General features: G+C 62.1%; 4 protein-coding genes across 4 annotated transcripts in view; 2 read left to right on the forward strand and 2 right to left on the reverse strand.

The window, feature by feature from the left end:
- Window positions 1-43: 43 nt before the first annotated feature.
- Window positions 44-4,279, reverse strand: ACA1_192000 (protein kinase domain containing protein; the record flags this gene model as incomplete). The annotated part of the gene is made up of 14 exons (XM_004336435.1): window positions 44-268; window positions 489-580; window positions 707-918; window positions 1,133-1,200; window positions 1,636-1,763; window positions 1,884-1,994; window positions 2,101-2,185; window positions 2,363-2,515; window positions 2,717-2,872; window positions 2,950-3,090; window positions 3,280-3,363; window positions 3,490-3,600; window positions 3,861-3,976; window positions 4,096-4,279. The coding sequence occupies 14 exons, from the start codon at window positions 4,277-4,279 to the stop codon at window positions 44-46; spliced, it is 1,866 nt and encodes a 621-aa protein (XP_004336483.1).
- A 166-nt stretch (window positions 4,280-4,445) lies between these two features.
- On the forward strand, window positions 4,446-5,794 carry ACA1_192010 (PCI domain containing protein; the record flags this gene model as incomplete). The annotated part of the gene is made up of 4 exons (XM_004336436.1): window positions 4,446-4,489; window positions 4,590-4,736; window positions 4,910-5,181; window positions 5,463-5,794. 4 exons carry the CDS (start codon window positions 4,446-4,448, stop codon window positions 5,792-5,794), a joined length of 795 nt encoding a protein of 264 aa, XP_004336484.1.
- A 415-nt stretch (window positions 5,795-6,209) lies between these two features.
- Window positions 6,210-8,566, forward strand: ACA1_192020 (cystathionine gammasynthase; the record flags this gene model as incomplete). Its single annotated transcript, XM_004336437.1, has 9 exons — window positions 6,210-6,234; window positions 6,331-6,455; window positions 6,662-6,743; window positions 6,897-7,102; window positions 7,336-7,511; window positions 7,648-7,867; window positions 8,045-8,146; window positions 8,222-8,316; window positions 8,419-8,566. 9 exons carry the CDS (start codon window positions 6,210-6,212, stop codon window positions 8,564-8,566), a joined length of 1,179 nt encoding a protein of 392 aa, XP_004336485.1.
- A 191-nt stretch (window positions 8,567-8,757) lies between these two features.
- The window catches only part of ACA1_192030 (ubiquitinactivating enzyme E1 1, putative), a gene marked incomplete at both ends in the record, with an annotated part of 5,612 nt that continues 1,495 nt past the window's right edge, over window positions 8,758-12,874 (reverse strand). The window contains 13 exons of the mRNA XM_004336438.1: window positions 8,758-8,902; window positions 9,038-9,295; window positions 9,426-9,571; window positions 9,756-9,920; window positions 10,060-10,181; window positions 10,346-10,468; window positions 10,594-10,984; window positions 11,073-11,402; window positions 11,495-11,728; window positions 11,825-11,962; window positions 12,117-12,185; window positions 12,377-12,433; window positions 12,555-12,704. Of these exons, the coding sequence (XP_004336486.1) occupies window positions 8,758-8,902; window positions 9,038-9,295; window positions 9,426-9,571; window positions 9,756-9,920; window positions 10,060-10,181; window positions 10,346-10,468; window positions 10,594-10,984; window positions 11,073-11,402; window positions 11,495-11,728; window positions 11,825-11,962; window positions 12,117-12,185; window positions 12,377-12,433; window positions 12,555-12,704 (2,328 nt within the window). The remainder of the gene's footprint in view (window positions 8,903-9,037; window positions 9,296-9,425; window positions 9,572-9,755; window positions 9,921-10,059; window positions 10,182-10,345; window positions 10,469-10,593; window positions 10,985-11,072; window positions 11,403-11,494; window positions 11,729-11,824; window positions 11,963-12,116; window positions 12,186-12,376; window positions 12,434-12,554; window positions 12,705-12,874) is intronic.

Below are 12,874 nucleotides of genomic sequence, written 5' to 3' on the forward strand. Positions count from 1 at the left end.
TGGTCATTGATTGATTTGATTGGTTGTTGGTCATGGTTGTTGGTCATGGTTGGCTGGAGCCGTTGTCGTGGGGGCTAGCAGCAGCATCACCAGCAGCAGCAGCAGCAGTGGCGGCGGCGGCGGCGGTACGTACGCGTGCAGGGTCCATCGGCTGCTGGGTGGTTGTTGGTGGCGAGAGGGACGGCTCTTCGTCGGGGTGCTCCCGGATATCGCTCCTGCTGCCGCCGCGGCTGCCCCCATACGACTGCTGCCCGTCCTCGAGGTGCAGCTGTGGTGTATATAAATATATAGAAATAGGAACACCCCCACCCCCACCCCCAGACGGCCTTGGTGAGCGGCGTCCGAGTGCCGCCAGCTGCTGCTGCTGCTGCTGGCGGTGGCTGGTGGCTGGCGGTGGCTGGTGCAACAGAAATTCCACTCGTGTGCGTGCGTGCGTGCGTGCGTGCGTGCGTGCGTGCTGGGTGTATGGGTGCGTTGGCGAGAGGGACCTTCTCGCCATCCGAGTCGTAGTCCGAGGAATCAGCGAGAGGCTCTGGACGGGCCATGGAGAGGAGAGGGTCGTAGACGTCCTCGTACAGCCCTGCGTGCATGCCACCGCCACCGCCACCGCCACAAGTAAGGTAAACAGCCACCCGCCCGCCCGCCCGTGCGGCCACCACCGGCCGCCAGGGCGTGGGGAGCGCGGAGGAGAGGGGAGGGGCGGCACCGTCGTCGTGTTCGGGAGAGAGCATGCCGGAGGGGTCGCGGGCATGATCCGGGATGAGCTTGCCCTGCAGCTTGGCCTCGAGCAACCGCAGCTTGAGCAGCAGCTGCTGGTTCTCGTCCTCGCGCTGCTGCATCTCCCCATAGATCTCCGACTCTGTGGAAATCTTGCCCAGGAAGGGCGCCAGCAATGGATGCGCCAAGATCTCTGACGCGCTACACGCCACCCACCCAACGTGTGCATGGCGGGGATTAGGGTCGGAGGCGGTGGTGTGCCGTGTGTGTCGTGTGTGTGTGTGTGTGTCGTGTGTGCGTGTCGTGTGTCCGATTAGCACATAGCTCTCAACCAACGCTGGTCCCCCTTTCAAGGGCACCGCCCAAAGGGCGAGCCAAGCTCCTCAGCAGCAGGCAGGCAGAGAGGGAGGGGCACCTTGGCCTCTTCTCGGGGTCTTTGGAGAGCATGGCCTGGATGAGCTTCTCGAGGTCGCGGCTGTACTCCTGTGGCGGCGGCAGCGGTGGTGGGTGGATGGTGGATGGTGGATGGTGGATGGTGGGTGGTGGATGGTGGATGGTGGGTGGTGGATGGTGGGTGGTGGATGGTGGATGGTGGGTGGTGGATGGTGGATGGTGGATGGTGGATGGTGGATGGTGGATGGTGGATGGTGGATGGTGGATGGTGGATGGTGGATGGTGGATGGTGGATGGTGGATGGTGGATGGTGGATGGTGGATGGTGGATGGTGGATGGTGGATGGTGGATGGTGGATGGTGGATGGTGGATGGTGGATGGTGGATGGTGGATGGTGGATGGTGGATGGTGGATGGTGGATGGTGGATGGTGGATGGTGGATGGTGGATGGTGGATGGTGGATGGTGGATGGTGGATGGTGGATGGATGGTGGCGGGGGGGGGTATGGTACGGGGGTATGGGGACGGGGAAGACTTCGAGGTTCTGGTCGTCGTAGACCGATCGGAGGGTGACGATTTCGTAGAGGGTACAGCCCAGCGCGTAGATGTCCGACTTGGAGTCGTAGGGCTTGTGTCGCAGGATTTCGGGTGCCGCTAGCGACGAATACACACACACACACACAAGCGCGCGACGCACCACACGTGGGTTAGCTGCTGCTGGTGCTGTCTTTCCCATGGGGGGGGGAGGCTCGAAGTAGAACCGCCCGCCATTACCATAGCCGAGTGTGCCGACGGCGTGGAGGAGCTTGGAGCCGGATAGGGTGACAGCCGATAGTCCAAAGTCGCCCAGCTTGAGGTCCTGCCACCGATTCAGGAACAGGTTATCTGCACACCAGCACCACCAGCGCACGAGGCCGCGAGTGCGTGTGTCAGAAGCTGCACTCTCGCGCTTTGGGGGGCGGGTGAGGGAGTGAAGGGGGGAAGGGAGTACTGGGCTTGATGTCGCGGTGGAGCACGTTGTGGGCGTGCATGTGCTCGATGGCCAGCACGGCTTGGATCAGCCATCGCAGCACCTCCTGAGAGATGAGGCACACGGTGAGGTGGGGCGAGGTGAGGTTGGTTGAGGCGCCCCACCAACCAAGAGAGAGGGAGGCCCCGAATCCACACACACACACACACACACACACCACACACACACAGCGCACGTGCCTCGCGTGGTGGTAGGAGGTGGGTAAGGTGGGGGGGGGGCGTACCTGTTCGGAGAAGTGTGACTGCTGTTGTTCGATGAGCAGCGCCATGTCGCCCCCCTCGCAGTACTCCATGACGATGTAGACGGTTAGGTTGTCCCGCCAGAAGTCTCGGTATCCCACGATGTAGGGGTGCTTCATCAACCGCAGCAGCACCATCTGCACCCACGCACCCCCCCCCCCACGCACCCACGCACGATTGGGTTCGCAAGATGTCAGCGGCCCGCCTCCGCGCGCGCACAATTGGTGGGTTTGGTAGTGGTTGGGGGACGGGGAAGCGGGCAGATTTCTCTATCTGTCTATCTATCTCTCTATCTGTATGTATGATGTGATATCGATAAAAGTATGGTGCGCGTGTACCTCCTTCACGGCGTTGGCGGCCTCTTCCTCGCTCCCGCAGTCCATTCGCTTGAGCACGTACTGGCGGAAGTCCTGCTTGTCCAGCACGACAAAGGCCTTCCCGAAGCCGCCCTCCCCTAGCGGACGCGTCACCTCGTACCGCTCCGCCACTTTGGACTGTTCCTCCCCATGGTGGTGATGATGGTGATGATGATGTGGAGAGGATATGGAGAGCGGGTAAGCCACACACACACGGCCACGCGCGTGATGCTCAGGGGCGAAACGGAGCTGGAGGACAGAGGTTGAAGGTGGGAGGGGTGGACCATGGCGATGCGAGCCTGGCCGAGGAGCTCCTGCTGGCTGAGGGTGTTGGTCATCTGCGACACCTCGAGCGACTGGCAGTCGTCCCATTGGGGGGGACACCGCCACGCCACGCCGCCACGTCATGCAGATATGTATGATGTATTACGGTTAGTGGACGCACTCGCTGGTGATTGCGGAGCGACACGAGAAGGAAGGGGTGTGGAGGGGTATGGGGCACTACTAGTGTAGTGTAGTGTAGTGTAGTGTAGGCAAGCCTATACCTGCTGGTAGAGCTTCCTCCGCTCCCAGTGGCTCTGGAGGACCTTGTACGCCTCGTGCCGGTTGAGAAAGGTGCCAAAGAAGTACTGCCTCCCGCACGCCCATCCACCATCCGCCCATCGATGGTTAGCGGCGGTGCGTGCGTGCGTGCTCACATCGTCCGCCGTTGGCAAGAGAAAGGGGAGGGCGTGGGGGGGAGGGGGAGCAGCCACCTTGGTTTCCTTGTCGTCGTCGCGTGCCACGCTGATTTCGAGGGCATTGGGGATGATGCGAGCGGTGTTCCTTTTCTCGATCGCGCGCACATCGCCGAACGAAATGGCCTCCTATTGGGGGGTGGGGTGTGGGTGGGGTGTGGGTGGGGTGGGGTGGTGCGGGGATATTATGCAGCAACATGCCCGGCCGGGCATTCCGCCCGCGTCCCGAGGAGGAGATCGATGTGTTGTGCCATAAAAAAAAAGGGGTGCCAGGCGCCTTAGCCACCCTAGTGGCGGTCATTGCCGTCCGGCGGCGGCGGTTGCTGCACTGCTGCTTGTGGCGTGTGTCGGGTGTGCAGCGGCGGGAGGAGGAGGAGGAGGAAACGCACCTTGCGCTCCGTGCCCCAGAAGGTGGAGTGGAAGCAAACGTGCTTGGTCGTAATGTACATCGTGCCCTGCACCATGTTCTCTATCATGCCCCCCGCTCTCATCGAGCAGTTGAAGCCTGTGTGCAGAGAACAACACAATATAGCGAGGTGGGGTAGCACCGCGTTGTAAGCTGCAGAAAAAAGGGGGAGGAGCACGAGCAAACTGGCAGCACGACGTGGTGGGGGCTCTACGCACTGGCTACGATCTCTTCATCCTCAGGGAATTCAAATATCTTTCTGAATTCCTTTTGTTTCTTGATGAGGTTGGGGCCGAGCCAGTGCGTTTTGGGCTGCTGTTGCTGGGCCTTGCTAAAGGGTGGGGCGTCCTTGAGCCTGTTGAGGTGGTCTTTCTTGCCCTTGTTGACCGACTCCTTCCACATCCTCCTCTCTTCTTCTTCTGGTTGGCTTTACGACAAACAGGGCTCGTGCACAATTTGCGCAGGAGGAGTATTTTCTCTGCTTCTCTTTCTTCTTCTTCTGGTTTTCTTTTTTTCTGGCTTGTTTCCTCTTTCCTCCACCCTCAGGTTCTTCTTCATCGCGTGCACCATGACTTCCCTGTCCGGTTACGATGCCTTCCTCGAGCTCGCCAAGTGCGTTTACCCTTGATTGATATGCTCTCTCCGGAGGAGGTTAATCGCTGGGCGCATCTGCACATTTATAATAATTATAATAATCTCGTGTGCCCATCAGGCGTGCGGACGAGTCCAAGAACTATGAGGCGGCGATTCCGCAACTCAACAAACTGCCAGAGCTGCTGAAGCACTGGAGCGCCACCAAGGAGCAGAGCCGCACCCTCTACCTCTTGGCCTATCGAATTTTTAGCGGCGCCCACAGACAGTGCGTACCCCACCCCGACATTTACTTTCGTGTTAAGTGTTGGCTTGGCCAGGCACTCTTCGATTTCCATGCCTTGTGGCGGGGCGATGGAGTCAGAATCAACAATAGAATAACAAAATAAATAAGAGTAAAATTATATTTTTCCTCATTTATTTTTGCAATGATGTGCGCAGGGTGGAGGCCTACGAGAGTCTGGTGCGGCACCTGGCGATGACGGAGGAGGCCTCGGGAGAGGACACCTCCGCTCTGGCGGTGCAGGCCGCGGTGGAGGCCATCCGCCTTCCGCAAGTGGTGCAGCTGGACGGCCTTCTGGGCCTGCCCGCCATCCAGCAGCTGGCCACGTCGCAGCCGCAGCTGTTTGCCCTCCTCAAGATCTTTGCCGAGGACTCCCTGTCGGCCTACACGCAGTTCCACCAGTCCCACCCCGGCTTCCTCGAGTCCGTCGGTGCGCACACCACCTCTCGTGACACCGCGCGCGCGCGCCTGCTCTCTCTGTCCTGCCCTGCTCTGCCCTCTCTCCACTCCCTCCTGCCATCACTATGAGGGTGGTGATGACGATGATGATGATGATGATGCTATCTCGTTTTCCCGGGCAACGGGCGCCACTGCCGCTCCTCTCTCTCTCTCTCTCTACGCACGCAACGGTCGACGGGGTGCTAATGATGCAGGGTGATGGTGATGGTGGTGGTGACGCGGATATGGGTGGTGGTGGTTGGCGGCGGGCAGGGCTGACGCACGAGGAGTGCCTGCGGAAGCAGCGAGTGCTGGCGCTGGCCGGGCTGGCTTCCGGGCGGGAAGAGCTCAGCTACGCGCAGGTGGCGCAGGAGCTGGGCGTGGAGGAGGGCGAGGTGGAGGCCTGGGTCATCGAGGCCGTCGGCGCGGGCGTGGTGGACGCGCGTCTCGACCAGACGCGCCGCGTGGTGCTGGTCAACCACGTCACCTTGCGCACCTTCACCGCCGAGCACTGGCAGCAGATGAGCTCCCGCCTGGCCCTGTGGAAGGACAACCTGGTCTCCCTCCTCGAAGTCGTGCAGCAGAACAAGAAGCTCGCGGCCTAAGCTGTCACCTCTCCCCCTCTCCCCTTTCTCTCTCTTGCGCCTCCCCGCTCGCACGGGCCAACAAATACACGCGTGTGCTCTTGTTCTCCACTGATGATGGGCGCTTGTTTATGTACTTCTGCCCCCCCCCCGGTGCGCATGTCGTGCACAACAGTTGGCTGCTGGTGGGGGGGGGCAGTTGTTGTACAGGCCCGTACGGCATGCCCCGGGGGTGTGGCGGCACGAGCCTGTATGGGAGAAGAATTATCGCCGACACGCGGAGATAGGCACGGATAAGCCCGGGGCTGGCCTTCGCCACCGCTTGTTCTCTCCTCCTCGCGCAACGTTGCACCGCGGCAGCCGCTCCTCTTTCGTCCTCACCCCAGCAGCAGCCCACCTACCGCCCTACCGCCCTACCACCACCACCACCACCACAATGGAAAACAAGACGTCCAACGCCTGTACGCTGCCCCCATCTTCGCTAGCTGCCAGGGCACCTCCGCCGTGGTAGTCACCACGGACGAACTGACACCTGGGGGGCGTGTGCGCGAGGGCAGCCACCTGGGGATTCGGAACGCGGGCCATCTTGGCCGGGCAGGAGCCCGACCCCACCACGGGAGCGGTGGTGGTGCCCATCTCCCTGGCCACCACCTTCCTTCAGGACTCGCCCGGCGTTCACAAGGTACGCCCCCCCCCAATCCACTACTCGTTCCCTTTTTCCTAAATTTATTTCTGTTCAAGAGGACTTTTATTTATTTTATATCCATTCAAAGGCTTCCTGTTATTTTTATTTTGGTGCATACCACAAGCCTCCGTGAGCATGCCGCGCGCAAACCCTTCCGTGTGTGCTGATGTAAAGTTCTCTGCCCCGCGGCGCGCGTTCTCCAGGGGTTCGAGTACTCGCGCACGGACAACCCCACCCGCCGCGCCTTTGAGGCCAACGTGGCGGCCTGCGAAAATGCCCGATACGGTTCTCTCCCTCCCTTCTCCCTGCTCGCCTTTTTCTTTATCCACGCACGCACGCACGCGTGCCGAGGGGGGGGGCGAGGGGTACCTCTTTCTCATCTCAGGGCACCGTCGGCTGGGTGGCTGCCCCCCCCCTCTCCCCATCAACCCCCCGCAGGCATCGGCTTTGCGTCGGGCAGCGCGGCCACCATGACGATCCTCCACATGCTCAAGGCCGGCGACCACGTGGCTGCCATGGATGACTGCTACGGAGGCACCTACCGCTACTTCACCAAGATCGCCACGCCCATGGGCCTCAACTTCTCCTTCGCTGACTTCAGCCAGGAGGGCGAGGTGGAGAAGATCCTCACCGACAAGACCAAGGTACTAGCACACACGCCACACACACACGCCACACGCTCGTTGGATCGGAAGACATGAGTCCTCGATCGGCGGGCGCCCAGCTGTTCTCTGCTCTCTCTCTCTCTCTCTCTTCTCTCTTCTCTCTCTCTGCTCTCTCTCTCCCCCCCTCTCTGTGCTCTCTGTGCTCTCTTGTTTGCTTGCTTGCTGACCGCCAATCCACCGCCCGCCGCATCACATCCGATGGCCCCGCGCAGCTGATTTGGATGGAGTCGCCGACCAACCCGACCCTCAAGCTCACCGACATCCGCAAGGTGGCGGAGGTGGCCAAGAAGAGGAACATCCTGCTGGTCGTGGACAACACCTTCATGTCGCCCTACTTCCAGAACCCCCTCGACCTCGGCGCCGACATCGTCGTCCACTCGGTGACCAAGTACGATTGATGGCGCTGATGACGATGATGATGGCTATCTGTGTCTCCCCAGACGACACACACTTGCTGCTGCTGCTGCTGTTGTGGCATGCATACGCAGGGTGGTATGCTGACGTGGCGTGGCGTGGTGGGGCAGGTACCTGAATGGTCACTCGGACGTGGTGATGGGCATGGTGCTCACCAACTCGGACGAGATCAAGACGCGCCTCCGCTTCCTCCAGAACGGCATCGGCGCCGTGCCCAGCCCCTTCGACTGCTTCCTGGCCATGCGCGGCATGAAGACCCTCCACCTCCGCATGCGCGAGCACGCCAAGAACGCCCTCCACATCGCACAGTTCCTCGAGTCCCACCCCAAGGTACACCACCCACCACCCCCCTTCACACGCCCTCCCTCATCCTAATGCCCCACGCACCCGCACCCCCCCCCACCTTGCTGGACGCTCACCCTCGCGACGCCTCTCTCTCTCTCTCTCGCTCTCTCGTCTTCTCCGCCATCACCACGACCACGATCACGACCACGACCGCCACCATAGGTGGAGAAGGTGATCTACCCCGGACTGCCCTCGCACCCGCAGCACGAGCTGGCCAAGGCGCAGATGAAGGGCTTCGGCGGCATGGTCACCTTCTACGTCAAGGTACCCCTCCCTGACCTGACGTTACCTTCCCGATCGAACGCGTGCTCATCCGCGACGCACACACGACACACACAGGGCGAGTTGGAGCAGGCGAAGCAGTTTTTGGAGAACCTCCACATCTTCCACCTGGCCGAGAGCCTCGGCTCCGTGGAGAGTCTGGTCGATTTCCCGTACGGCGCCGTCTCCCATGCATCCCCTCTATCGATAGGTGTGCCACGTGGTGGTGGTGATGAGTCTGACACTCCAAACGCTGGCTGCTGGCTGCGCATCAGGCCCATCATGACGCACGCGGCCGTGCCGAAGGAGGAGCGGGAGAAGCTGGGCATCTCCGACACTCTGGTCCGGTTGTCGGTGGGTGTCGAGGACCTGGACGACCTCGTTCGTGACCTCGAGAACGCCCTCGCCCACGTCCAGCTCTAGACTGGACGCCCAGCAGCGGACGGCCCTTCACTCTCATGGGAGGTCTCTCCTCTCCTCCCCTCTTTGCCCCCCCCGCTGCCATGGATGGACGCAAAGTAATGAAGAGCCAGTAAGCCGGTCGCACCAATCAACGGTTGGGGGGGGGTTGTTGGTTTGAAGGGGCTCGTGGGGTGCGAGGGTGCGGGCACTCCTCACAGGCCGCGGAACTGGTAGCGCACGGGGGGCACGTCTACGTCTTCGCCGTCGGAGAGGCGGGAGCAGACCACCTCGAGGGTGAGGTACTTCTTGTTCTCGGGCAGGGGCTTCTTCGTCACCGTCTCCACCAGTTGGGCGATCCTGAACACCACACACAACACACGCGCGAAGGCTAACGTTGGCCACCAGCCACCACCACCCGCGTGTGCGAGAGAAGAGAGAGAGAGAGAAGAGAGAGAGAGAGAGAGAGAGAGAGAGAACGAGGGAGTGGCGTACTCAACGTCCATGCGTTCGTTGAGCTTGGACTTGGGCATGAAGAAGGAGTAGAGCATGGTGCTGCCGCACGAGGCCATGGAGAGCTCCAGCTTGTGCTCGGACTCAAACAGTTCGATGAGCTGGCGCAGGGTCGACGGACCCTTCACGTCGAAGCGGTCCCACAGCGTCCACTTCCACCCCTCCGTGATGGTGCCCACGGGCGGCGCAATCGGCTCCGAAAAGCCGAAGAAGGGCAGCGCCAGGTTCACGAACCCGTTCCTGTGCGCACCCAACAACGGACGCCACGCACATGGCCCGCGGTTAGAAACGTCCGACATGCCGCGCGGGTGGTAGTGGCGGCGGCGGTCGTGGCGGTGGAGAAGGAGCTGGCACACGTGGTACGACGTACCTGAAGTCTTCGAGCTTGTCCTTGCCCTGGACCAGTTTGATGAGTTCGAGGCACACGAGGCCCGCCACGAGAGCGGTCGTGGTGACGAGGGCCGGCATGATCTTGCCCGCAATGCCCTTGGTCGTGTGCTTGTCCACCTCCGCGATCTGTTGTTGTTGTTGGGTGTTGTTGTTGTCATTAGGCCCGCCGCCCGATTGTCAGGTCTCCAAACCAACCAACCAACCAACCAACCAACCAACCAACCAACCAACCAACCAACCAACCAACCAACCAACCAACCAACCAACCAACCACGCACAGAAAATTCTGCAGCGGCGGCGGCGGCGGTACCGAATAGTTGCGAGCGCGTAGGTTGGAGGCGGCGGCGATGAAGTCGATGTGGAAGTTGGTGTCGTCGTCCTTCTCGAAGATGAGCGGGCTGACGCGGTAGCCGGCAAGCGTGGACGGGGCGGGCAGCTCTGCCAGGAGCCGCGCGGCCTGCTCCTCATCACCCTCCTGCGCACCACCCACCATCAGCAGCCACCCACCACGATCACAACCACTCCGCTGTCAGCCGACTGCAGACTGCAGGGGCGAAGAGGGCGGTAGCGTAGCAGTAGCGTGGTGGTGGTGGTCGTGGTCGTGGTAGTGGTACACTTTGTTCAACTTTGGTGGCGGCGTCCTCCTTGGTCTGAATCTTGACGCCCTTGCGCGGGACGAAGGACGGTACCGTCACCTGGCCCAGGGCCGCACGGAACACGCCCTCCTCCACGCTCCCTGCCATGCCCCCCCCCCAATGGGAGGTCCCACCAGGTCAGCACATGCCACGAACACAGCACACACACACAGCACACACACGCTACAGCACAGGCCCTGTGGGCAGATGCAAAAGCGAAGAGGAGGTGGTGGAGGTGGTGGTTGCAACGTGGTGGGGTAGGTACCCTTGAGGCCAAAGTTGGCGGCGCGCAGGTTGGCGGCGGACTTGATGAAGTCCATGTGGGTGCGGTCGTCGGGGTTGAACGTGAGCGGGCTGGGCGCTCGCTTCGGCCCCGACCAGAACGGCGCTACCCCCCCCCGGGGACACAGGCGAGAGCTTGTTAGGCGCGCGTGCGAAGGAGCATGTGTGTGTGTGTGTGTGTGTGTGTGTGTGTCGTGTCGTGCGTGCGTGCGTGTGCCGTGTGTGTAGTACCGCCGGAGGGTGTGATGGTGTCGAGGGGGAAGTTGTAGAGGAGCTGTGCGATGTTGTTGCGGAAGAGGTCCTCGAAGCGGGTGCGGGCCCACGCGATGCACTGGTCGAAGGTGAAGGGCCGCTCGGAGACGAGGGACCCGTGGATGGCGTTGAGGATCTCCACCTGCTGCACGACGGGCTGCTTGCGCAGGAATTCGAGGAAGTCCGGCTGGGAGAGGTAGGCGTTGACGTGGTCGGCCGCGTTCTTGAAGTAGCCCTCGAACAGGTCCCGCGACCAGTGGATGGTGTGCTCGATCTTGTTCGGGAAGTGGTGCAGCGTGCACACCGGGATGCTCTTCTCCGGCGGATCCCGCGACGACGAGTACGACTCCGTCAGCATCGGCACCACCACCTGCAGGTATTTTACACACACACACCACACCACACCACACCACACGACACACACACACACACACACGACACGACACCCCACGACACACACAAGTCGGGAGACGTTGGGTGAGGTGATGTTCAAACAAAGCGATGGGGGGGGGCAGCAGCAGCAGCAGCAGGGCACGTGCCTGGGTGTTGCCCTTGGTGCCGAGGGTGCCGGATTCGAGCATGGGCTTGCGGTGGTAGATGCACTGGGAGTCCATGTACATGCGGGCCTCCACGTTGTCGAGGGCGTTGCACACGCCCGTCAGCGACTCGTAGAAGTTCTCGTCGAACACGTTCTCCGTCTCGGGTCCCACCCGCGCCGAGTAGGCCCGGACGTTGATGGCCCCGTTCATCCCCCGCACCGCCTCGGCCGCCGCCTCCGACTTCAACCTCTGTTCCCGTGCCGCCGTGCGCGGTTAGGCAAGGGCACAGGTTCGCACAGGGGTGTGTGTCGTGTCGTGTCGTTGGTCGTGGGCGGGCGTACGCCGACGTCCTTGGGGCGGAAGAGGAACTGGCGGTTGAGGTTGGACTTTTCGATCATGTCCATGTCGGTGACGTGGATGGCGCCGCTGCCGGCGCCCAGGCCCATGGAGGCCCAGATCTTGAGGACCTCGCAGCCGATGGCGCCCGACCCCACCAAAAAGTACCGCTGGGCCTCGAGCCGCCGCTGCACCTCGCGCCCCAGCACCGCCACCTGCCCGTCGTACCGCGTCCCCTCCTGCGGTATGGTAGACCCATCCACCATCATCACCATCATCACCATCCACCGCCAGGGTCACATTGGTGGGGCGGGGGTGGAGGGGGTGGGGCGTACGGGCTGGAAGTGTGCCGGGGTGAGGTCGGTGGGGAGGGCCTCCACGGCGTCGAAGTAGAGCCACTGGTGGATGGGGGTGAACTTGCCAGAACACGCCTTGAGCACCTCCTGCGCCACCACGCCCCCGATGAACGACACCTGGAGTGTGGCCCACGCACGCCACCACCACCACGACAACGACAACGACCACGAGGGCGCTGTCAGGCAGGTCAAGCACGCACGCGCACCTCCCGGACAGGCTGACCCGCCTCGCCGCCGCTGCTGCTGGGTGGGTGGGTCGTGGTGGGTGTACCATGGGCGAGATTTCTCCGCGGGAGCCGTAGGCCAGGAGCGAGATGAGCTTCTCGTCCACCGTTTCCACCTACACAACCGCACCACCCCCCCCAACAATTGGACGCAACGTGTGCACACACACATACACATACATGAGGGATCCGGATACATCAAATGCAGCGCTGCCACACGTGTCTCGGCTTGTTGTTGCCGCAGCCGACATCGCGTGACATGCAGGCAGGCAGGCATGGATGGGAGGACACGTGCGTGCCCACGTACCAGCTTGGCGGAGGCGTTGAGCTCCTTGGCCAGCTCCACCACTTCCAGGGCGTGCTCCTGGACATACACATCACGAGCGTGGGCGGTGGCGACGGGCGATTGGAGAGGGGATTGGCGGTTATTGGGTGGGAGTGAGGGGAGTGAGGGGAGTGGTGGTGAGGGGTAGTAGCAGTAGTACGTGGTGGTAGGGGAGGGGGTAGGACCCGCCGTGGCGTTCGGTCCAGAGGGCGAGGGCGTGGAAGCCCAGGTGCAGCTGCGGAGGACGCTCCAGCTTACCAAAGTCCGCGTCCGTCCACGTGGGCTGCTTCAGCGACTCTTGCAGCGACAACTGGCCACCGCGGGCGAGCGGAACGGGAACACACACACAACGACACACGACACACACACGATTGCACGACAAAGAGCACACCTCGCACGTGAGCGCACAGTGCCAAGGGGAGATGGGGCTGCAGCTCAAGGAATCTTCGGGGTGGGAGGAGGGGGGGGAGAGAGAGAGGT

The sequence above is a fragment of the Acanthamoeba castellanii genome, assembly GCF_000313135.1.
Source record: "Acanthamoeba castellanii str. Neff unplaced genomic scaffold scf7180000084749, whole genome shotgun sequence".
In the NCBI taxonomy this organism is placed as follows: domain Eukaryota; phylum Discosea; order Longamoebia; family Acanthamoebidae; genus Acanthamoeba; species Acanthamoeba castellanii.